At 43.7% G+C, this 24193-nt stretch overlaps 1 protein-coding gene across 2 annotated transcripts; it reads left to right on the plus strand.

Annotated features, from left to right (window-relative positions):
* The first annotated feature begins 2271 nt into the window (after window positions 1-2271).
* On the plus strand, window positions 2272-23079 carry UAP1 (UDP-N-acetylglucosamine pyrophosphorylase 1). Of its 2 annotated transcripts, XM_084851133.1 has the most exons (11): window positions 2272-2334; window positions 3535-3829; window positions 7232-7436; window positions 9100-9275; window positions 12421-12593; window positions 14163-14356; window positions 15413-15556; window positions 16431-16619; window positions 18116-18163; window positions 21032-21098; window positions 22474-23079. In XM_084851133.1, the coding sequence occupies exons 2-11, from the start codon at window positions 3538-3540 to the stop codon at window positions 22564-22566; spliced, it is 1581 nt and encodes a 526-aa protein (XP_084707259.1). In that variant the 5' UTR covers window positions 2272-2334; window positions 3535-3537; the 3' UTR covers window positions 22567-23079. The 2 variants fall into 2 exon arrangements, with proteins under 2 accessions (XP_084707259.1, XP_084707260.1); XM_084851134.1 differs by lacking the exon at window positions 18116-18163.
* The last annotated feature ends 1114 nt before the right edge of the window (window positions 23080-24193 follow it).

Below are 24193 nucleotides of genomic sequence, written 5' to 3' on the forward strand. Positions count from 1 at the left end.
TATTATCTTTGCAAGTGATTCTTGCTGTGTCTCTCTGTTTTTTCCGATTCGTCACCAAATGATTGCTAGAGACCACTATGGTGGCTGACAGATGCTGAGCAAATGGATGTGAGTTGGGGAAAGCAGCTGGGCAAATGGCGGGAGGAGGCAGTGCAGGGAGTTGTTGTTCAGTCATGTCTGATTCTTCGTGACCCCATGGACCATAGCACGCCAGGCCTTCCTGTCCTGTGCTCTATCCCGGAGCGTGCTCTAGTCCATATTCATTGCATCGGTGATGCTATCTAGCCATCTCATCCTCTGCCGTCCCCTTCTCCTTTTGCCTTCAGTCTTTCCCAGCATCAGGGTCTGTGCAGGGAGTAGTAGTAGTTTAAAATAACTGCTCCAGTGCCTTGGTACTGGTAAGAGGCAAAGGTCAGAACTGGGCCCTCCTTTATGTAACTATAAAGATGTACATCAATAAAGGATATAACATAGGGTTGCATCCAACGTAAGTCCTATTTATAGTGGACCCACTGAAATTAATGGGAGTTAGTCATGACTAACTTAAATTGCATTCATTCAAATGGGTCTACTTTAACTAGGATTAATATTACATACAACCCATAATACGCATCTCATAACTATATCTGGTTGACTGCCTGGTATCCTATGTAATTTTTCATTTGAATTTAAAAAAAAACAGGTAATACAACATCTTCATACAGCTACATCACTGGACATGGCACTTGACAAGTCAGGTTACTTAAGTAAAAAAAGAAAGATCCCTGAACAGGAGCTTGCAATAGAAATGTTTACAGTGGAAAAACATAACCAAACATTTTCTTATGACCATGTTTGCTATAAGATGAATGCCCAGAACTAGGCAAAAGCTTTATTAAGCTAGCCAAAACATGACAAAATAGTGTAAACTTTTGCATTCACCAGAACTTTTCATGGCTAGATGGTAAACAAACCAAGAATACGGAGGTAAAAAGATGTTTGATGATGAAGCCATGAAGTCTGCATTTAGTAACAGTCTTAAGCTAGCCTAACGTAGAGCTCTGGAGAACTAGAAAGCTTGCACGCTATGTTGTGACAGTTTGGCTGGCCTAATAAAGGTATCGGCTTACCCCAGATTTTAAAAATCAGGGGAAGGACAGATACTGAAGCTGAAGCTCAAATATTTTGGCCACCCAATGCGAAGAGAAAACTCCCTGGAAAAGACCCTGATGCTGGGAAGGATTGAAGGCAAAAGGAGAAGGGGACGGCAGAGGATGAGATGGCTAGATAGCATCACTGATGCAATGAATATGGACTTGAGCACGCTCCGGGAGAGAGCGCAGGACAGGAAGGCCTGGCGTGCTATGGTCCATGGGGTCACGAGGAGTCGGACACGACTGAACGACTGAACAACAACAGTGCAATTCTATATATGTCTACTTAGAATTAGATCCCACTGAGTTCAATGGGGTTTACTCCTACGGAAGCAAGTGTAAGATTGTAGCTTTAGGGCGCAATCCTATGCCTGTTTAGACAGAAAAAGTCCTACAACTCCCAGCATAGCTGGCTGGGGAATGGTGGGAGTTGTAGGACTGTTGTCTAAGCATGCATAAGATTGAGCCCTTAGTTGCATGGTTTTACAAAATGCAGCCAGCAGGGACGACACTGGAAGGGGAACCGACTTTCTTCATCCCCCCCCCCTTTTTTCCTTCGTGGTGGTAAAACCAATTGAAGGGGCTCGACTTTCTGCGGGGAAATGGGACTAGAGGAAAGGGCGAAGACGTCCCTGTTCCGCTGCTCCGGCTGTCCGCTTCAAATTACAGCCCCAGCTCCGTTGGGCAAGGGGGGCGGGGGACAGTCCGGAATAAGAATCACAGAACAGCACGTTCTGTGTCTGGAGAAAAAACGAGGCCCACCGGAAAGCGACTGGAAAAGAGCTGCCAGCCCCACCTGGGGTGACGCAGAAGCGGCGAGGCCCACCCTGCGGGCCTCTCCCTCCGGGGACCAGGCCGTGAGCAGTCCCGTTGCCGCGGCAACCGCGCCCATCCCCGTCTGCGGCGCGTCAGTTCCGTTCCCCCAAACGCCCCCTCCCGCCTGTGACCTTCCTCCTCCCTCCTTCCCGGGCGTCGAGCCGGCGGCGCTGCGTGGCGGCGCGCTCGGGCGTGACGTGGCAGCGCTCCCCGTGCCGCCCGCCCGCTCGGGAGGAAGCGGCTCCGGGCTCCGCCTCCCGCGTGGCTTATTGGATAGCGTGGGCGGAGGAGGGCAGGCCTGCGAAGGGGCTCCGGGTGGGCTGGCGGCCGGAGGGGGCGAGAGGCGAGAGCGGTCGGCCCGGACGAGCTGGCATCGCCGCCTGAGGTGAGCGAGTGGCCCGCGCAGCGAGCGGGGCTGGTGCCTTCGTTCAGCCAGCCCAGGGGCGAGGGGATGGGCGAAGGGGCGTGTGTCCGGGGGGGGGGGGGGGTTGAAGGATTGTACATTGGTGGAGGGAGAGACCGAAATCGCGTGCCGCAAGTGTTTGTGAAAGCTGCGCCGAGAGTATTAAATTCCAAGTAGTTATAACAATTGTGTTAAACTGAACAGCAGTACTGGCTGTGCTCTTTACAGTGTTTTTTTATTTCGTATTGGCTCCATTTGTGGTTAATAATATGGTGCTGCTTAATTTTTAAGTTAAGGTATTTCATGGCACTTTTCAGAGTAGGCAAGTTTCTGCCCTAAGCACATAATAATCCTGTCTTTTTTGTTACATCTGGGGTGCTCAGTTTAGGAGGACGTGTGGTACGGGTAGGTGACTAAGCTGCAGTCCTGTGTGCACTTACCTGTTAGCAAGTCTTATTTGCTAACAGGTAAATAGGGTGGGCTTTGCTTTGGAGTGAACATTCATGGTATCAGGCTGGGAGGTTGTCCCAGCACACGTGTACAAGTCTTGCCAGCCAGTCTGTTTGTAACCAGGGTGGCTCCTAAGGGTACACAAACAGGTAATATTGTCATTGTTCCACAGATTAGTGTAGAACAGTTGAGAATAATCGCAACGTCCTTCCCCGCCCTGGTTCTGTATTTGCTATTGCCCCTTGTAAATGTGTGCTGGAAGACCGAAAGGAAATGCTATGATTTGCCTGGCAAGTACTTCTATAACTAGCCTTGCAAAACTGTGCATAACTTAAGAGGGGGGAAACAGTCAAAGAGGGAGGGGAAGAACTAAATTGTGGGCACCCATGGAATTTTGCCATAAATGGATACACATGCCTTAAACCAGCTTTGCCTAGGGCAGAATGAACATGCACATGCTGGTGAGAGGTAAGTCCACCAGCCTGGGCTAGTGGCTGCTGTTGGTGGGTGTGGCTCTTACAGATGTTTCATTTGTGACTTTCCCTTGCTGAATTGGGATTAAATAGGTTTCTGCACACATCTAACCTTTTTGGGCGCAAATGATTGCCCAGGGTGAGGAGCAAAAAATCTTATCCTGCAGGCCCACTGAAAAGATGATCAGTGCTACCTGTTTGGACACTGCTTGTTTTTCAGCAGTGAAAAACGCTTATGAAACGTCTCTTCCCTCCACAGACTATGGATAGAGAGAAGGATGTCCGTGTGCTCCAGCACTGCTTGGCTGAGGCAGGGCAGAGCCACCTGCTTCAGTTCTGGGAGGAACTGAGTGTGCCGGAGCAACAGGAGCTGTATATGGAGTTGAAGGCCATGGACCTGGAGGAGTTGGGCCAGGCTTTCCAGAAGGCCATGATGGGCAGCAGCCATTCACCAGGGCAGGACAACATGGATGCCAAGATGGAACCTGTGCCACGTGAGGTCTTGGGGAGTGCAACCCGGGACCGAGCTCGGCTGCCAACTTGGGAGGAGGAAGGTACTAAGAGAGATCCCACTTTACGCATAGGGCAGTTCTCTGGAAATAAACCTGTTCCCTGAAGTGATACAGTCTATGCAAACGGAGAGACAGATCATTGGCTTACTTTTCTCCTTAGAAGCATGAAAAAGCTCTCCTTTGGGAGGTGTGAGCTGATGCTAGGGAGAATCTCAACTGCTATCCCTTCTAGCCTGGTTCTTGCATTTGTTTTGATGGACATGGGGTTTAGTAGTTTAAGGCGCAATCCTGTGCAGGTTTAGACAGAAAAAAAGTCCTGCAAGTCCTACAAAGCATAGCTGGCTGGGGAATGCTGGGAGTTGTAGGACTTTTTTCTGTGTAAACCTGTATAGGATTGTGCCCTTAAAATATCTTTACTAATTAGTATGATATAGAGATTCATGATACCCACTCCTAATTCACTTTCTCCAATTGAATCTGTTTTTCACTTTATGTAATGGCATGTTTATTTAATAGCTCTAGATACAGTAACTATTTTTATTTGTGGTACTGAATTCTCACCTATTGTTGGGACATCCCTATCATCTGTAAATAGCTGGCTGGCACAGCACTGTCGATGCTGAGAAATGGATCTCATGACTTTGTAAGGTTTTCATATATGCCACTGGTGTTAGTATTTGGCTCCTGAGACAATGTGTAACCACAAGAACACAACATGACCTACAGTATGAAAATATTTGATATGGGTGATAGGCAAATCTATGTGTCTGAGATTAATACTTCCAAAATAAAATTGCTTGCTAAAATAAAATGCCTCCCAGTTCTTATGGAAGTGGCCTGTTGAATGCAATATTGTGCATTATTTTAAGTGGCTTTTTAAGGGGGTGGGCATGCAGGGAGAGAGAGAAGCACACAAATGCCATAGTTTTCCTTCTGTTAGGAACAAAATTGAATGCCACACCCAAGTAAACTTTCTTTGCTTGGGGGCGTTGCTATGCTTCTTGCCTTGAGTTTAGAAAAGTTTGCTAGGAAACAGTTTGGGGGCCTATCCTACATGTGAGCCTGCCCTTAACTAAGGAGCATAGGAACTTAAATGCGTCACTTCATAATGTACCAGTTTCCCACAGAAATGACATGGTGTAACTGCGGGTGGAGTAGGAGCAGCAGCCCCTTCTGCTATAAGCTGCTTGAGTCCGATCAGTAAACCATCTCGGTACATGTGTCTCGTGGGGATCCAGCTCTTTGCAGTCACAACCAATGAGCCTTGCCAGACATTTCTCCTGAAGTTCCTTAGCTGTAGGTTTGTGTATGGTAAAGCTGCACTTCGAATATTCTAGTACCTCTCTCATTTGATTTTTTTTCCAGATTAGTGCCTTGCACACTGGTTGATTTGAATACTGCTTTTGAAACCCTATATTCCCTCCAAGGGAAGCCGGAGTCTGACCTCCACATACTGTCATCTGGGTACTAGTTATTGTGATATCCATGCTGGTATGATGAGCTCAGTGTGTTTTGTAATGAAAGCTAGATTGAAACAGTGACATTAAAGAAAGATTAAACCTAAAACAAAGCTAATATCAAGACCCAAGTGGGATTGATCTAGACTAACAGAAGCACTCAAATTTCCAAAAAACGGATGGGAGCCTTAGGGCGCAATCCTGTGGCAGCTAGTCAGCGGCTAGACGGCCATAGGATAGGTCGGTTCCCGGGAACCAACCTTGGAGCCCCCACTCCAAGGTTGGTTCCCAGAGAACTGACCTCCACCCCCTCCTGCTCTGCCTCATAGGCAGTGTGGGTTGGCTCTGTGCTCATAAGAGCAGCACAGAACAGCAAAAACAGGGCATTCCATGGGCTGGGGAGGGTGGAAGTGCCTTTCCGATGCTTCCTATGCATCGTCTGGCGCCCGCCAGGCCCCCCCACACGACTACCCGCAGCTAGACAGCCGATTTCGAGCGAATGCAAAGAGCGAATGCAGGGTGGCTGAAACGTGGAGAGGAAGATCCCCTCCACACTGCTCCCGCCCTGCATTGGATAGGCAGCCACCTTTCCCGATAGGAATGAGCCCTTAGTAGCTGTGTTGCTTGCAGGGAAAGAGCAGAACAACCAAGTTGCTGATTTGTATCAAGAAAAGTTTAAAATGCCAGAAAGCAAGCTTTTGAGTAATACAGTACTCTTCTTCAGGCCAATAAAACTTGGTATTACATCCAGGTCCTACCAAATAAATAATTTCTAAAAGTTAACCTTGTGCGTTCTTGAGGCTTTAAGTTGTTCTTTTGCCTGTATTCCTCATTCACCTGTAGGTCCACTTGAAACTAAATGCTTAAATAGTTTCAGGCATGTTTCCAAGCAGGAAGTCATCCAGGAAGTGTTTTACCCTGGAGAGGCCACAAAACACTCAGTTGCATGCTTATATAAATGTTATTTGGGGAAATGCCCATATTGAAACCCCTGTGATAAGAATGTTATAAGTTTTGGCTTTGGGATATGGATCTTCTGTCCAGTGTTGTCTTGGGGTTTTGCATGCTTGTCCAAAATGTAATCCTAAAGTTTGTGAAGAATACATGAGATTGCTTATTTGAATGTGAGGCTCATAAATATCTTTTCTTGGGCAAGGATACTAAAACTGGGCGTAGGCCTTATAAGTCATTTGACAAGTAAGAGTAAATCTCAAAAACAACTTTTTTGGAGGTTTCTTAAAATTTCTTGGAAGCTATTAAAACTGCTGCATTTGTTGTCAGTATTAAAACTGGGCAGACATTGTGCAATGCATCTTAGTTCAGTTTTGGTAAAGGGAAAACTTGGGGGAAAGTGGTTGGGGGCTGATTGCTGGTGGCAGGCAGGGCCAAAGCAAACTCTGGACAGGACAACCCTTCTCTCTTTCTCTCTCTCTCTCTCTCTCACTCACAAACACACACACACACACCCCCTAGTTCATCCATCATCTTGAGGAGGAAGCCTCAAATAATGACAAAAAAGGATACATCTCCTTCCCCCACCCCACCACATTCACACACTTTCCTTCCATCCAGATCCCCTTGGCTCGTCACCAATTTCCCTCATTCATAAATGTACCTTCTAAACAGCTTTCCTTCTGTGCTGGGTGGGGAAGAAGCAAACTGCTAGGGGAGGCTCAGAAGCAATCCATTTCTACACTGGCAGCTCATTGTTCCATGCTGGGTAGGGGGAAAGAGGCCTCTCTTTCTCCCAGCATAGCAGGGCAGGAAAGTGAACCATTAGGGCAGGAAAGAGCAACGATACAGAGATTCTGGCTTCACCATGTGTGGTGCACATTTGTGGGAGAGAGGCTTCTTTCTAGTAATACCTTGCATGCCTGAAAGAGTAGTGGGAAACTCAAAAGCTTGCTACCTTACCATTGAAATAAATGGGATCATCAGAACTGTTTGGAGACAGATAATTCACTTTTACTTTTCTTACTCGTTTTAGGTCTCCGAGAGATTTCTCAGAGCAAAGTAGCTGTTCTTCTCCTAGCTGGTGGACAGGGGACAAGGCTAGGTGTCTCATACCCCAAGGGAATGTATGATGTAGGCCTACCATCCCACAAAACCCTCTTCCAGATTCAAGCGGAGCGTATCTTGAAACTGCAGCAGCTAGCTGAAAAACAGCATGCTCTCAAGTGTGTTATTCCATGGTAAGCATCTTGGATAATTTTGTGATTGTCATTTAGTGTTCAAAGGTCAGTTTTGCTAGCTTTCTGCTCTGTGTGGCTACTGAGATCCCATAGGATTTCAGAAAATGTTACTGGCCCCTTCAGCTTCTTCAGAATCTCGGTGGTGTTTTGTTGTTGTTTAGAAATGTTTTTTAAAAAAACACTTACGTTTGCACAGATGTGCTCGAAAGCACATGGGAACTGCCTGCTGTAATCTTAGAAGTTGACAAGATGGATGAAGAAGATTCCCAGTTGTCAGAAGGGGTAGTGTTTCATTGCCCTGTCTTGCTCCCCGCTCCTCCCTAAGACCAGCAAAACCCAAATAACCGTGTAAAGTGATAATAAATTGCAGAACAAATACAAGAAATCATGTCAATTTGGTCAGCTTGCATGATTCGTACAGCTCACAGAATCTGGCTCAGAATTTGGATTGCCTGGAATTTCCTAGAATTGTTTCTAGCATGGAATATGCACAGCCCTGCTTATAAACCATTCAGCTTGCCTGACCAGAGGATTTAGTTATGAGCGGTGGAGACAAAGAGGGGACTTAATATTAGGTTCTTTGCTCATGAAGATGTAAACATAAAGAGGAACCTGTGGATATGATGGAAGTTAATTAAATGTCACCCTTGATCTATGGTGTAGGTCAGGGGTGGGAAACGTATGGCCCTCCAGATGTTGTTGGACTCCAACTCCTATTATCCCCAACCAGCATGGCCAGTGGTATTGCACTTAATGCTAGTGTTTCTGGTAGCAGAGGCAGTCTTTTTTTTCTAAATCAAAGTTGGAGACACTTAATTCTTACACCTAAAAACATAAGAGTAAGAAATGCAGGCCCTCAGAGGAGTCTTGTATTTATGCTTCTGCAAGATGCGCTGTTTTATGCCTAAGTTATTCAGAGACACAACAGGCATCCTCCTGGGGTTGAGGAGGTAAATTCTGCTGTGTCTCCATCTGGGGAGCAATTGGAGCATTCAGAATTACCCATCCTCTCCTCTGTGCATGGGTATCTTGGGCTCGTAGGTGCCTTTATTTTTTAAGTACTCCAGTAATTCTTTTGTGATGCATACTTTGGGAATGACCCCTTAGTGCCAATGCATGTCTTGGTGTTAAGTATCTGCTGCTGGCATGATTTTGAGGGTAAAGGCAGAGTAATTCTCTGACCCCTTTGTACCATGAACATATCAGAAGGGATCTCTTTCTCTTCTACAAAACACACATGCACCTACATCTGTAGCCTAAGAATCCCAGCTTGAAGGTATTGACTTGCATGATCAAATCTGACCACAGATACTATTTGCATTTGTTTGCTGGCTTGCTGTTTTCATTTTTCTAAACGGCTCCCTTTCTTGCTGCTAATGGGAGATGACATTCTGGCTCCTTTATTGCCTGGAGAGTCTGATTTGCCTTGGAAATATTTTGGAGTTTAAGACCTCCAGTTATTTGGTACCTACAGTTTCAGAGCATGGAATTCAGTGCAAAAAACTGTGAAATAAGGAGCCATGCATTCATAGAGGTTATGGCCCTTTGGGGAGCAGGGCTTTTGTCTAGGAGTGAGGGGTGGGGCCATGGGCTGCATGTCCCATGACATGTTTGCTTCCTGTCTTAGTGAACTATCATTCTTTTGTTGTGTTGTGCTGGGCAGGTACATTATGACAAGTGGCAGGACGATGGAGGTGACTAAGGAATTTTTCCTGAAGCACAAATACTTTGGCTTAAAGAAGGAGAATGTGATCTTCTTCCAGCAGGGGATGTTGCCTGCTATGGACTTCGATGGGAAAATTCTCCTGGAAGAAAAGGGCAAAGTTTGTATGGCACCAGGTACAATAATCCACAAAAGCACTTGCCAATGATACCACCGCAATTTCCCCTCTCCTCTGGCAACTGTCTCTTCCCTTCTCGCTGACTTGAGTGAATGAGCCAATAGTACAAGGCTCCAGCAGCCTTAAATCATTTGTTTGTGCTAATTATCAATTCCAAAGGTGTGGACATACAGGGAACTGAAGAAGTCACTCTGAAAGAATTTGTCGGACGTGGGGATCTTATCTTTGCAAATTGGAGTTAAGGACGCCAGACTAAAAACACAAGGAGGCAGGAGGAGGAGGGCATGCAAGCTAAGCTTGATATCCTCCTTTTTGATCTCTGTCCATACAACAGAAAAAATGGCTTTGTTTCCATTGCAGAGCAATTCATCCATTTTTATCATACCAAAGATAATACAAAAACTGAAGCCCTACAAAAGTATTAAAAAATATAAATATTATTCAGAAACTAGCAGGACATAACACAGACCTCCAAACTTTATACAGGCTTTTACCAATTAATAGCTAAACCTGGTTAACATTAGTCATTAATATAAATGAGGTCACTGTGAGAGTTTGTCTTTTGATTTTATATTTTTTATGATACATTTCATATCTAGTCTCTGTCTCTGATAAATTGTAGTTACAATTGGTATTAAAAAAAAGATTAATTTCACAACTGTTATTGTTTCCCAAATTTTGAGGAGCCATTGTTTTTTTGTAGATGGTTCCAAAAGGGCCTTCCAGTATTTCCCAAAGACAAGGCAAGCAGAAACAAATACAGATAGCAGTAACACATGGTATTCAACTGGGTAACACCTGTAACATACCTCAGTAAAAAACACTGTTGGGTCATAAGGTAGAGTGACATCCAACATTTATTGAGATGCTTTTATAACCATGCCTCCCAACAACCACTGAGCCCTTACGGAGCATTTGCTGCCATCTTGACAAAAACAGTATCTTCAATTTGCAGTGTTGTGGATTTTCCAAGGATGTAAATACCATTGTGCGTGCATCTTGAAGACACTTTATTTCAAATTTAAGGCTTACTTTTAATGTGACCCCTTATTAAAAAGGAAGCTCCATATCTTCCCGAAGAATTGATGAAGCATCTTTTCTCCATATCTCCATATACCCAGTGACTTGGTTCTCACATAATGACAAATCATGGTTTAATTAGTCATGGTTTGTTGAATCGTGGGTTGTTACATGCAAGCTTGGAACTATGGGTTAACTGTGGGGAGTTAACCACAAACAACCCATGAAGAGAACCCCTGGTTTGTTGTTGGCTTGTGAATTCTTGGTTGTTTAAACATGGGTTGTCGTTATGTGCGAACCCAGAATTGTGGGTTGTTCATGGGTTGTTTTGCCAGCCTATGGTGGCAGCGGGCAAGAGTGATTAAAAAAATCAGCCTCTTTTCATACCAGTACTGCAGTGCCATGAAGATAGCTGGGTTCATACCAGCACTGCAGTGCCATGAAGATAGCTGGGAAACAGGGAGGGGACAGGCAAAAGAGGAGGGAAACAACCCACAGACTGAGCAAACCAACCAAAGTTTATTTGGTCGTCTGTCATGGGTAAGGCAACAAACCATGGTTTTAATAAACCATGGGTTAATGTTATGTGTGGACCTTGTGACCTCCATTTAGATTTTACAGTAAACAAATGGGACCTGCAACAAAACGTCACTGTATGGAGTGCTCTTGTTGCAGTCAGCCATGCCCTCTACTATATTCCATTGAATTCCCCCTCTCAGCCAGTTTTCCATACCCAGTCAGTCAGCATTCTGTAGCCAGTGAACAAGCTTAGTCTTCATTGGAATATTTGGTGGTAGGGTGGGGAGTGTTACCCCCTTAGGGTTTTTTTTAATGTTGTACTTAGGCAGACTTCAGGGTTCCCCCAGACCTGCGTATACCTCCCTCTTGTGCATAAGTGCTACTGTTTTGTCTTCGTAAGGACCAGCATGGGGAATTGAGGTCACTATTAGTATATACAAGTGAACTTCTGCAACAAAATATTGCTTGTGTTTTGTGGGAGCCTTCAGTTGTTCCTCCTCAAGAAATGGCAAGGACAACCCTCCTGCCTGAGTAGGAGAAGCTTTGAAGTGTCGATTGAGCTGACTGCTGGCCAACCTGGTCTGCATCTTCAAAGGCAGGAGATGACCCAGTACCACAAGTCTTGATGCCAACTATTTGGGAGACAGACCTGGGTGAGGCAAACATGTGCTGCATGTGTGCCCAGTTGAGTTTTTAGTCTTTCTATTATTCTTTTTTTACTACTTTAGATTTTTTCTGCAGATTTTTTGTATTTCTGCAAACCTCAGGATTCCACCAAGTCTGCTGATACGTCCCTGTTGCATGTGGGTGGTGTGTCTGTGGTTTCATAAGCAATCGCACACTCCCCCTGAAGACTGGAAATAGAGGGGATTACGATGCAATCTAGAGAGATGCAGTGTTTTCATATCACTCATCCCATTTGTATGTTTATGGTGGGAGGGAGAATATAAAATGCAAATATACAAAACATAGTGGGGCTGTAGGCCAGCTGAAGTGGGTGTGTTGGGTGGCATTGGTCATCTTTCTGCAGCAGCCGTCACAACCACCTCATTGTGCCTTATCTCTGTTGACCAACAAGTCTAGTGACGAATGTATGCTCCACTTGGGATGCCCAACTGGCAGTTAGCTCATTATATATATCTAAAACGTTATTCTGAATGGAGCCCAATTCAAAGTGTTCTTGCCTTTTAAAGCCCTAAATGCCTTGACCTTTGCCGCCTTTTGTGAGAAACTCACAGGTACCTCAGGCCCCTGCTCCAGGTGCTAGCAGTGCTTGAGGTAGCAGTGGCTATAAGGAAAAGCGGTTGCCTTAGCTGTAGTACCACCATTATGGAACTCCCTCTCAAGAGCATGAGTAACTTTCTCCTTGGCTTGTTTAAGAAAATAATTTTTTGTTCTTATCTTGAAAAGCATTTGGAGCAGACTACATTAAAGTTTTCAGTACTGCTCCTGCTTTATTTTCTGTCTTATTGAAATTTCTGGATTTTTAGGATTTTTATTGACAAATGTTACGTATGAGAAAAAGGTAAGCAGAAATAGATGTAACTAAGTAAGAAATGCCTGATACACCACAGTGCTTCTTTCCTTCTCTCCCTCTCCTAAAGATGGCAATGGTGGTCTGTACCGAGCTTTGGGAGCACATCACATTGTGGAAGACATGGAGCAGCGAGGCATTGGCAGCATCCACGTCTACTGTGTCGACAATATTTTAGTAAAAGTGGCTGACCCTCGGTTCATTGGGTTCTGTGTGCAGAAGGGAGCAGATTGTGGAGCAAAGGTAATCAATCCTCACAAAGACTAGAGAACGGGTTGTCCCCATGCCTCCTGAGGTCTTCATTGTGTTTGGGAAAGTGACTGTGTATGACAATGGGGGATAGGCGTAGAAAGCTAGTGTGCTGTGGGTCCCAGACAATAAGGAGTACAAAATAGGGAGCTGGTGAACCAAAGTGGGTTAGAAGTGAGCTGGAAAGTCCCTGGTTCAGATCTCACTCTGGCCCCAAACTTGCCAGGCGGCCTTACCCACCCATTCTCTCAGTCTCAGCCCCTCCATCTTCAGGATGATAATACTGGCCTACCTATAAATACCTGGAACAGCTCAAAATCACTGTATACATGCTGCTGCTTCAAAAATAATAGATTAGGCACATAGATTAGTTACTGTCTCTTTATTGGATCAGCTTAACTGTTATTGGAATATGCAGGCTTTTGAATTGTATGTAACTCAATAGAACAGAATGAAAAATCAAGGGTGAATTCACAGATGTTTTTACAGAAAAAAATCATCAGACATTTGTAATTCTTCTGCAGTCGTCTGTTCTGTGAGGGCATAGTCAGAGGAAGGAATTAATGTCTTAATGATAACATCTGTTTAGTTTGATTCAGTAATAATTCACAAGTTATTTGACAACCACTGTGTTTGCCTCTTCTGTAAATATCTGGCTTAAATTTTTACAGTTCCTGTGCAGAGGCATGACACCATGTGATGAAACAGAGCTAAAGAAAGAGTTATAATGCAGCAGTACATTTATGAGAACAAGCAGCCAAACTACAAGGATTGTTTTAGTGGTGCTGTTTCCCAGTTTTAAGTGTTTTGGTTACGTAGTGAATTTTGGTTTCAGCTGGTGTTCTTAGTAACAAAATAACCTACATGCTCTTATACCACCCATTAGTACCTGTAATCCTGGGGTTTACAGAGATTACAGAGGAATGACAGAGTTGACTACGTAGTCAGTTGTCATGGGATCAAAGCTGAACAAAGGGCCTGAGATGCAGATACTAGGTTTGGACTGTGGGCACTTCTGAGTCCCTCTTAAAGCCAATACCTGCAGAATTTTCAAAGTGCCGCCTGCATTTACCTCACATTTTAAAAAAAGGATTGTGTCTTTTTTCCCCTTCTGTTTTTAATTTAAGTTGGCAAAACAACTAGATTTTTGTCTTCAAATCTGTTATTTGCTTTTATTTGGTATCTCAATCTCTCTCTGACCATAATAAATATATTAAAATATTATCCAGACTTTAGATAATATTTAATATTAAAATATTATCCAGACTGGCTTTGACTTTGCAGAGAAACAGATCTGTTGCTTTCTATGCGTTTTGACAATAAGTGTATACCTTACTGTGCAACTATCTTTTTGCCCTGTGAATGGTCACTTCATTGAATTGTCACAGACCATACTTTTTGCCATCCCACCGTTTACATTTTTCTCCCCCTACACCCGTTTGTAATTATACCAGCCAACTGAGGATAACACTGAATGAAGAGATTCTGGTCCACAAAACCTTATGCCACAATAAATGCGTTAGTCTTCGAGGTGCTATAAGACTCTTTGTTATCCTCTTTTAGGTAGTTGAAAAGACCAACCCCACGGAGCCAGTTGGTGTGGTGTGCCGAGTGGGTGGCGTTTATAAGGTGGTGGAATACAGCGAGATCTCTCTGGCCACAGCACAAAAAAGGAGTCATGATGGCCGGCTGCTTTTTAATGCTGGGAACATTGCCAACCACTACTTCACAATGGAGTTTCTGAAAGACATTGTCAAGTATGGGCATTTTTTAGTCGTGCTTGGTTCATGAAATGTAGTTCTAAGACATTTCTGATCCTTCTATTGCATGCCAAAATCTGTATTTATTTATTAACAATATGTATAGGCTGGCTTACAACAAGAAATAAAACTATTTACAATTCAATAGCAATAAAAACAACCATAAAATATAGCATAAAAACAGCTTTAAGCTAAGGCAAGTTCAAAAACCTGGGAAAATTAAAGCTCTTCCCTTTAAATGTTAATGGAGTGATCTTCCCTTGTTTTAGCATTTTTCAGTGAACCAAGTCAGTATTTATATATGGGGCAGAATTAAGTGGTAAATCTTTTTCTGAACTCCGGAGTGGGGATGTGTAGACGTCTGAATGCTCTCCTGGGAAACAACTGCTCTCCCCAAGTAGAAAACTAGCATGTTCAGCTTAGCTCAGTGCCTTCCAGAACATGCTGCTTTTCTATGTTCGGGGAGACTTTTCATGGCAAACATAAACATTCCCTGCAGCCTGGATACAGTCGAGAAAAATCTTTAGAGTTTGATTCTGCTGGCTGGATATAGTGGCTCTGTGCTGATTATATGTTCCCCTTCCTCCCTCAGGAGGAAGTCTGAAATGAATGAGGACTGGGGCACTTCTTAACCCTTCTGGGTCCCTCCATAAAGCTCTACATTTTAGCCTAGGGATTATTTCATAGCCATCATAACAGTAAATTTACATATAAACATTATTCTTTGGGTTCACAGCTGTGTCCTAGCTTAATAGGGGATTGATGAAAGAAGATAGTCTCTGCCATGTTGGATCAGAACTGTTTAGGATTCTAGGTCAAAAGCAGCAATTTGAATTCAATGAAAACCTAAGTACTGCCTTGTACCAAGGTCCATCTAGTTCAGTATCGGTTCCTGCCTGCCAGCCTGAAGGTTCACAAGCATGGCATGAAGGTGATGGCCTTCCTTTGTTCTTTGTCCCCAACATCAGGTATATGGAGGCTTCATTGGGCTAATGTCCCTTGATAGATCCTGGTATGCTTCATACTCTACTGACTCTTACCTTGACATTCCAGTGTTTATGAACCTCATCTGCAACACCACATAGCCCAAAAGAAGATTCCCTACATAGATGTGGCCACTGGGAAGCCTCTGAAGCCAGACAAACCAAATGGGATTAAGATGGAGAAGTTTGTATTTGACATCTTCCAGTTTGCGAAGTAGGTCCTTAGATCTGGCCAAATGCTTGTCTGCCTAGCTCTGAGAGTGTTTTGTGTTCTGTGTCACCATCTGCATTTGGGGGGGGGGGGTATATAAATAAATGGCTTTCTTTTCATTTTGAAAGTAATTTTTTGGTCCTCCTGGTTGTAGAATGTTGAAGGTTTTCAGCTGTAGGGGTTTCGTAGGAAGGGAAGCTGAGCTGTCTGGAAACTCTAGGTAAGGCCATCAGAGAGTAGAACAAGATGATCTCATTAGTCAGATCAGAAAGAAGTCTCTTGAAAATAGATTGGGGATTGTGTGACTTATAAGGTGTGATGTAAGGGTGAAGAGCATTCATTCACCCTGAGACTGTTTTGGGAGCCAGCAGCAGACAGGAAGATGCAGTGGGAACCAAGAAGAGGATATGGAGCTGGCATGGAGAGAGGAAATGGGTGGTGAGTGCCCCTCCCCTCTATACTGAGGCTCTGGTATGATACCCGGGTAAGCTCCACAAAAGACTCTGTTGCACTGATCCACCTTCAGCTACCCATCTGTGGGAAAGATTGGGACTAGCCCCAGTACTCACTATAAAGGTGTGTGCAGTCCATTTCTGAAGGCTTTGAAATCAATGGATGCCTTCACATGATTGGGGAAGGGATTTCTTTGCCTCATACAAGTCCTTTTCCTCTCTCCTTGGCATTTGAGCTTATTGCTGATGTCTAGCTACAGGCCTGCATAGCCAAATGGCTTGCTCTTCACAGTATAATTTAGATTTGAAGAATCTTAACTTCAAGAATCTTCTTGAGGGGTGGTTGGCTTCCTCCAGATTTATAAGAATTTTTGTAAAGCTTAAAGCCTTTCTGCCTGACTACATCTACTTTACTTTACATCCAGGAACTTTGTGGTTTATGAAGTGCTGCGAGAAGATGAGTTCTCCCCTTTGAAGAACGCAGACAGCCAAAACGGCAAGGACAACCCCACCACGGCACGGCACGCACTGATGTCGCTGCATCACTGCTGGGTTCTCAATGCTGGTGGTGATTTTGTGGATGAAAATGGAACACGCCTTCCAGCTATTCTGTGGTAAGGCGCTTTTGTTCTTCCTCAAGCTTTTACTTTCCATTCCTAAGTTGTAGTCTGAGTATACCCTCTGAGGCTGGATGCAATTGCTGCCCATCTGGGAGAACATGAAAAGATCCTGGATGTTCCAGTTGATAAGATTCCCAATTACATTCTGCAGCAGGCTGCCCAAGTGCATGAAATCCCCCCTCTGCATTTGCAAGCTGAGAAAATTGTAGAATTTTCATCATTATCAATGACCATCTTGAAGAGTACAGGGATGTTATGGGTAGATTTAGGGGAGAGTGAAGGGAGTGCCAGCATTTGGGAAACTACTCCCATAATTCAAATGAAGCCTTTGGGGAACAGGGCCTATAGGCTCCATCTCCCTTACATAGGCCAGCCATTCCTAGATGTGGGTAGGTACCAGTGGCACAGCCCTCTAGAACATGGGTCCCCAACCATTTTGGACCGTGGGCATGTTTGGGAATTTGAGAAACTCTTGTGGGCCCCGCCACAAAATGGCTCCCATGGAGGATGTGGCTAGTCACATAATGTCTGCTGTGGTTGCCTGGCTAGTCAAGAGTGGGGGGGCGGAGAGAAATAGCAAGGCTACAGGCTGGGAGGGAGGGGGAAATGGAAAGAGTTGCTTCCTGGCCTGACCAGTCTTCCATTTGCACAGACCTTTCCCTTTTGTGTGGGCGTGCACTCTCTTTCCCCACTCCCAACCTCTAACTTTGCTATTTCTCTCCCCAATCCCTTTCCTTGCTATTTCTCTCCATTCCCTGGCACTAGCCTTCTTCTTTCTCTCCCCTCCTAGCCCCTCACCTGGCTCTTTCTTTCCCACTCACACCTAGCAAACATGGCTCCATCTGCTTTTGGCTTCGGCCCCACCCACCTGTGGTATCCATCCCAACACCTCTTTCCTCCAAGGGAATGTGGTCCTTGACTTAAGATTCCTCACCCCTGAGTGAAATTATAGTTTGGAGAGCTGCTTCATAAGGGTAGAGACCGTGGTGAGCTGCTGACAATCAGAGTAGATGCTACTGGGCTAGGTGAACCACTTGGTACGAAGTAGCTTCATGAGTTTGTACTTGAGTGCCTCCAAACATCGGGAGTGGGGGATTAGCATTATTTTGTGCACGGGGGCGTGTGTCTCATTACTGCATTCGTATGATCGAGAAACTGTCTGAGACTGCATTTCTTTGATAGGAATCTCTCTGTTGCTCTGGAAAAGGGCCAAGATGTCTGTTATGCCTGGCACTGGAAGTGAGTGCAGAGGTCAAACAAGCTCATGATGTGTGCAGAAAGGTCTATTTATTTAAAATTAGAATCCTGAATAACATACAGCTGCCATTCAGTTCAGCATATGGTGCCTCCATGCTCCCCTCTGGGTATACTAATGGAACTTGTCCCACCAAATATCATACAGGACTCCCAGGAAAGTCTGCTGTTTAGATCTGGCATATCCCATAACTTCATTTCCCTTCTCATTCATCCTTTTTCTTCCCATGTGACAGCTGCATTAATGGAAGGTCAGATGCGATCCAAGCTGATGTCAATCACAAGTAAATATATTATCCTGGGCTGCTGGGGATGCATGGTGATGGGTCTCTGCTTGTGTCCTGACTAACTGATCTTTCTGCAGCATGCAGGGTCTTAGTGCTCCGCCTGGGGTGTGTGCGTGTGTGTGTGTTTTTAATGGGGAGAATGTTTGTTGTGATATACTTGTCTTTTGGGAACTATCAATGGAATGGTAGCCAAAGTGCATGCTGGGGAAGGGGCGCATGTCTGACTATAAAATCTTGTAGCTGCTTCTTGTCATAGTTGAAATAAAATAGGAGCTTAGCCACATTCCTCTGTGAATATCTGCAAGGCTTAACTGACAGCTGTTGGAGGTTAGGTTCATGAACCTATGGCAACTTTTCTGGTGCACAAAGGTAGAAAAATGTAATAAAGGTTTGCTAGTACCCAGTGTTGTGTTCAAATTAGTGCTGGCCTACATTTTTTTGCCAGGCTTGGATTCTGTGTTTAACTTGGCCAGAATGGTTGCGTATTTTCTAGAAGTTTTGAAGGTACAGCAGTTTATTTATTATTTTATTTATTAATGTTTATATACCGCCATATCTGCTAAAAAGCCATTAAGGTGATGTACAACAATTTAAAACAATAAAACCATGCAACGATAAAAACAAAAACAGTAAAAACATTTAAAACACCACATTTTAAAAAGCTTAATTGAAAGGATGCATCTTTCTAAAGGCTAAGAGAGTGGGGGCCAATAGTAATTGTTGAGGGGGCACATTTCACAGTGTGTGGGCGACTCGGGGAAAAAGCCCTTTCAAGTGTGTCTGACAAACAGGCCTCTGTGGGTAATGGTGTCCTCAAAAGGGCCTCTCCTGCAGATCTTAATACTCTGGCAATTCCCAGCAACACAGTTATGGTATTCTTTTTCTGTATTGGATCTTTGCTGTATTTCAGTATTCACTATAAGCTACAATTCCCATCAGGAATTATGTTTTCTTAAACTGGGATGAGTTTTATCCATCACTTCCTGTGCTAATGTATATGAACAGTAGGTATCTTTCTGGAATTAGTGATAATACACACAAGGCTCCTTGACAAGACAGGTGAGTTCCATCACTCTGGAAGCAGCCCCTGAAGTTCATGCAAGAGAGCCAATCATACACAACTCATATACCATAGGAGTATGTGTGTTTAAGCAGTGCATTTACAGAGGTAAATCCCAATGCTAAAAGGCAGATGTCCTCTATTGAAGAAACTGCCTAGGGCTACTTCACACAAAAACTATGTGTCATCACAACTCTCCTATGGATGTAGCCCACTGCAATTTTTGCTTTCACTCTTCTCAGTCAGTGGTGGCCTGCAGGCAGGCCACACTGATGCAGCTGCAGCACCATTTTTTGCCTCTGGGTTGGCAGTTTGTAGTGTTCAACTGAAAGTTTACACAAGTACAATCTGCTAGCATATTCTTTTGCACAGTATTCTTTACTGTGTGAGTTGCACACTTGTGTCAGATTCCAATTTTTTCTCAAGAGAGGAGGGCAACAAGCAAATTGCCTTCTGAATGGGGAAGCCTGAGTCACCTGGAGAATACAAGGGTCTGCAGACTAGAGGAGGAAAAATGGAGGGCATCAGGTGTGACCAAGTAATCCTGTAGTCACAGCCAGTGTAGCTGGGGCCTATGAGTGTTTTTAGGAAAGTCTGTGTAAAGAGAGGTCCATGAAGGTATTTGATGCTGATTGTTGCTGTATTGGTTGCCCTAAAGAATACTCCATTATGCTTTATGATGGCCAGGCATGCACAGAGGAATAATACGCACTGATATGTGTATTATTAAGGGAAGCTGGCTAGTAAACCAAGCCAATATATATACACCCTGCTTAGGCCCTGAAGAGTTACTGTCAGTTGGAGTAGGCAATATTGGGTTAGAAGGACCAACTCAGTTTTAGGCAACTTTATATGCTCTATTCTGCTTATTTTATTGCTGGCATTGCTGAATGTTGCTGGGAATTTCTTGTGACTCTTGACTTGAATGAAGTGGTTATGAGTTTCTCGATTGTGAAGGAATCTTGGTGACTTAAGGGCCTCTTCAAATTATTATTTTAGTGTCATTTCCTGCATGGAAAGCACTTCAGTAAGAAAAGCCACTTACAGTTGTTGATGGTGATTATACAAACAGGTTTTCACACTTTTTTCTATTTTGAAATGCTTTCTGAATAGAAAATCCATAGGCCTGTTCATCATGTGTGGCTTTTATAGATTCATTGATTGACTCATAGTAAATTAAATAGTTTGTACAGTTCTAAAACCTCAGTACAGCCATCTTTGAGATTTAGAATGAGGAAATAAGCCACTACTAATCATGGTGAGAAGGCAAGGCCACTTTTAACAAATATTTCCATTCTCTATCAGAACCAAAATAGCACTTTAGAATATAATAACATGCTCTTAACTCTCAGCCTTGCTGATTTATCTATTGGAAACTAAAACTTTAGTTGTTTAATCTACAGATTTTAAAGCTTGCCCTAGAATTTCTTACTGTTTGAAGTGGCCCTAAGGTGGGAAGTAGAGTCCCTTTTTAGCTACTTGTCTGTTTAGTTTGCTTTGCTACTCATGAGTAAGACACCATGTATGCAAAAAGGGCACTGGCAAGGGGAGGGGAGCAGGGTTTTAAATCTTGTAATTCCTCTTCTGCTAGTGTGTCGCTCTTAGCATTTTTTTTAACAAGCTCACGTTAAATGCTATTCTGGTTTCCGCACTGCTGTTTCCTTGGCAGGAGCTGAGCAAGATGCTAATCCCTTACAGGGGTTTTCCAGGTGCAAAGATGAAATTTCCGAATTGAGCCACGTCTCTCTTTCCTAACTTGTCTTTGACTAACTTTTCCCCCCTTTTTCTTTTCTTTTCTCCCTTAGTCTGAAGGATGCCAATGATCTGCCAATTCAGTGTGAGATTTCGCCTCTTGTCTCCTATGGGGGTGAAGTAAGTTGCTATGGGGTTCTCTGTCTCTCCCCCTGCCCTTTAAATGGCTAATCACACTGTCCTAATCTTTAGGCTAGTTTGCAAGGCATAAAGTAAATGCTGGCTAAAATCCACGAGGAAGCTCTATGGAAATGAACAGGTCTCAGTAGAAATAGGATGCTGAAGGTCCATCCTAGTCATTGTAACTGAGGGGAGTAAGCTGAGTCCAGAGACATGATGCAGTCATTCTACTTTATGGATGGATAAGTGGATTTGGAATGTATAGCCTACTTGAAAGCAAAGCAAAGCATTATCTGTTTATCTGGCCATGCCAAACAGTGGTGTAGCTGAAGCTCATGCCAAAGCCCATTAGCATGCCATTCATGTTTCAGATACTTGGATGGGGCAGGTGAAGGAGTATAAACCCATTCTGGGAATGCTATAAAGTGGATTGGCGGAACACTTGTGTGGCACAACTGCTAATGCACTAGATGAACACACGCCTGAGTGATTATTACCCACAGTACATTTGTGGGCTGTCAGTTTATACAGATGTATTTGCTACATAGCTTTCTGATATGTATTTGCTACATAGCTTTCTGGGTGACCAGCCAGATGGGCGATTAATAAATTTAATAATAAATAAAAATAAAATAAAGCTAGATTTTATTCTAGTGGGCATGTAAATTTCAATTTTAACCTAATTTTCTGACTGCTAGGAAGGTTTTCTGGCTGCTACTATTTTATTAGTGTTTGACACTGGGCTTTTAGATTGTGTTTATACTCACTGTGTTCTGTATTAGTAACCAACCTTGTAAATCAGTCCACAAAAATTTTATTATCCTGTTTCCAAAAGGCCCAAATAGCTAAAAGATATAGATAAGACACCACATTTGTAAAGCTTCTCTTCCTGATCGAAACTCTTGCCTTGCCACAGTCAACTGGGCAAGAGACTATTTACAACCATGTTGTAACCCACCTTGAGGGGCTTTGATCAAAACAGTAGTCTAGAACCTTAATAAGAAATACAGTGCAATTATTCAGGACATGTGCTACATAGGATACAGCAGGTGAATGATTTTTCCTGTGCTTGAAGCTTTGACATGTATAAATGATTATATACCAAGTGCTCCCGACACCTTTATTTCATTCAGCCCCATAATAACCCCTTTATGGAGGTCATTAATACTTTCAGTTTCTACATGGAAAACTGAAGTTCAGAATGGCTTCCTTAAGGCCATGCAGTATGTTCTTGACTGAACAGGAAACTGAACCTGGGTCTCCCAAGTTCAAGTCCAAAGCTGCACATTGGATTGCACTTAGTTTTCAACTAGCCTTTAATGCTCCTAAATCTCTTGTGGCCAGTTTCTGAATATCTACTGCTGTTTGTTGCTAGGGCCTGGAGGAGTTTGTGAAGAACAAAGAGTTCCGTGCCCCTTTGGTTATTGACAGAAGTGGGGTCCATGAGCTGGTGAAGAATGGCTCGTGAGATCCCCAGGAGGAGGTCATCTTTCTGCTCCAGAGTCGGTTGTGGTCCTTGCTTGTCATACTGCGAACGTTCATACAGAGATCTCCAATATCACCATGTGGGTTTTTCACTCAGAATGAGTTCCTTCAAAATCCAGGACTTGGCTGCAACAAAAAGGGATGCAGTATTTTGTCCTCTTGGCATCTTTGGGGTATCTGTATATATAACTTTTAATTTTAAAAAAGTTAACACACAAAATAGCAGAGACATTGCCTTTCATGCTGCAGTGCTTCAAAACACCGGCATTTTGTATCAAAACCTACGTTATACCTGCAAAAGGTCTTTATGGTACGGGGGTTGAGAGACTAATCTGAAATTTTATTTTTCTCAAATATACGTAACTTGATATTTTTTTTAAAGGTTCGGTTTTTGTTTTGCTGCCCATATTATTATATTAACAGCTGTATCTTGCAGAGGTTGCACAGTTGAAAGGGTAGGGAAGAAATGAAAGTGGATTAAATCATTTTTCTCCCAAACAGTGTTTCTTCAAACTTCTTGAACCTCTGGTTCTCTCTCCTGAATTTACTCACTTCTGGGGGCTCTGATCCAGTACCAATCATGTGTTCTGTGTGTGATTACACAAAGATTCTTGTATGCAGTTGTGTGTGTAAAACCCACTGCTGCTTGCAAGGCTGTACAGACTAGGGTACTCATCCCAACACCAGAGGGTTACAGGAGGATCTCCTCCTAAAACTGTGCTCAAGGAAATAACATAAGGAAGTAGCCACTCTCTCTGAACTCCTCTCTTCCCAGGTTGCTTTAGGATGATGGAGCAGGGTAGGTTCAGTCATCCCAATGTGGAACAGGAAGAGCCCTCCACCCGGAAGCATTCAGTCCACCCAGAGCTAGGCTGATTAGTGTAGCCAGGGGTGGGGGGTGGGGAGATGAGAGCCAGCCAAAGGATCTGCCTGCCTCAGGATCCTATCCCTCCCTGGAACTTTGCACCCCCCTAGGTGCTAGATACCCCACAGTTTGAGAACCAGAATGAAAGTTTGTTGTTTTTGGCATCCTTAACATTAGAAGCATGGCAGGGGTTGCTATTTGTTAAACGTTAATCTCTAGGGGTGGCAGGAGTTTGCATCAAAGAAATCTGGTTTTTGGGTTTGGGGTGAAATTTGGGTTTTACATGAAGAAATGCTAATCCTTTGTGGTCTGAATGACTCACGCAAATTTGTCATAAACACATTTAATTTGTGTCACAGTTGGTTGCAACACTTCGGAGTTCTGCAGATGTGAATTCTTTTGGCACGAGTGAGGCAGAGGGCCAAAGACAATGAATCATAGTGCCAGGGCAGCTCAAGATTGCCCCAACACCCCACCCTCCATTTTGATTCTGGGCTGACTCTAAGGGAAAGCTCTTTACAGCTGAAAAGAACTGACAAGACCATTTTCTCAAGCTTTGTAAGATGTCAGTCTCAAAAGACTGTCCAAATTCTGATAGCCTGCAATTAAAATATTGGCTTACATCCTGAACAATCTGACAGTCTAATAAGTGAAACCAGAGTTTTGCACATGGCACGTTGTAGTATTAGAAACATTTATTGGGAGTGATCCTGCAGCTTCAAATTGGAAAATTTTTTTGATGTGT

This window comes from Heloderma suspectum, chromosome 4 (assembly GCF_057233095.1).
Source record: "Heloderma suspectum isolate Gila_16-S chromosome 4, 16-S_ref, whole genome shotgun sequence".
Classification (NCBI taxonomy): domain Eukaryota; kingdom Metazoa; phylum Chordata; class Lepidosauria; order Squamata; family Helodermatidae; genus Heloderma; species Heloderma suspectum.

Bases quoted from the DNA above. Each gene is read 5' to 3' on its own strand.
- UAP1 (XM_084851133.1), top strand. From the start codon at position 3,538: ATGGATAGAGAGAAGGATGTCCGTGTGCTCCAGCACTGCTTGGCTGAG. The intron at 3,830-7,231 runs GTACTAAGAGAG...TACTCGTTTTAG, and splicing joins GCCAACTTGGGAGGAGGAAG to GTCTCCGAGAGATTTCTCAG. The intron at 21,099-22,473 runs GTAAGTTGCTAT...GTTTGTTGCTAG, and splicing joins TTGTCTCCTATGGGGGTGAA to GGCCTGGAGGAGTTTGTGAA.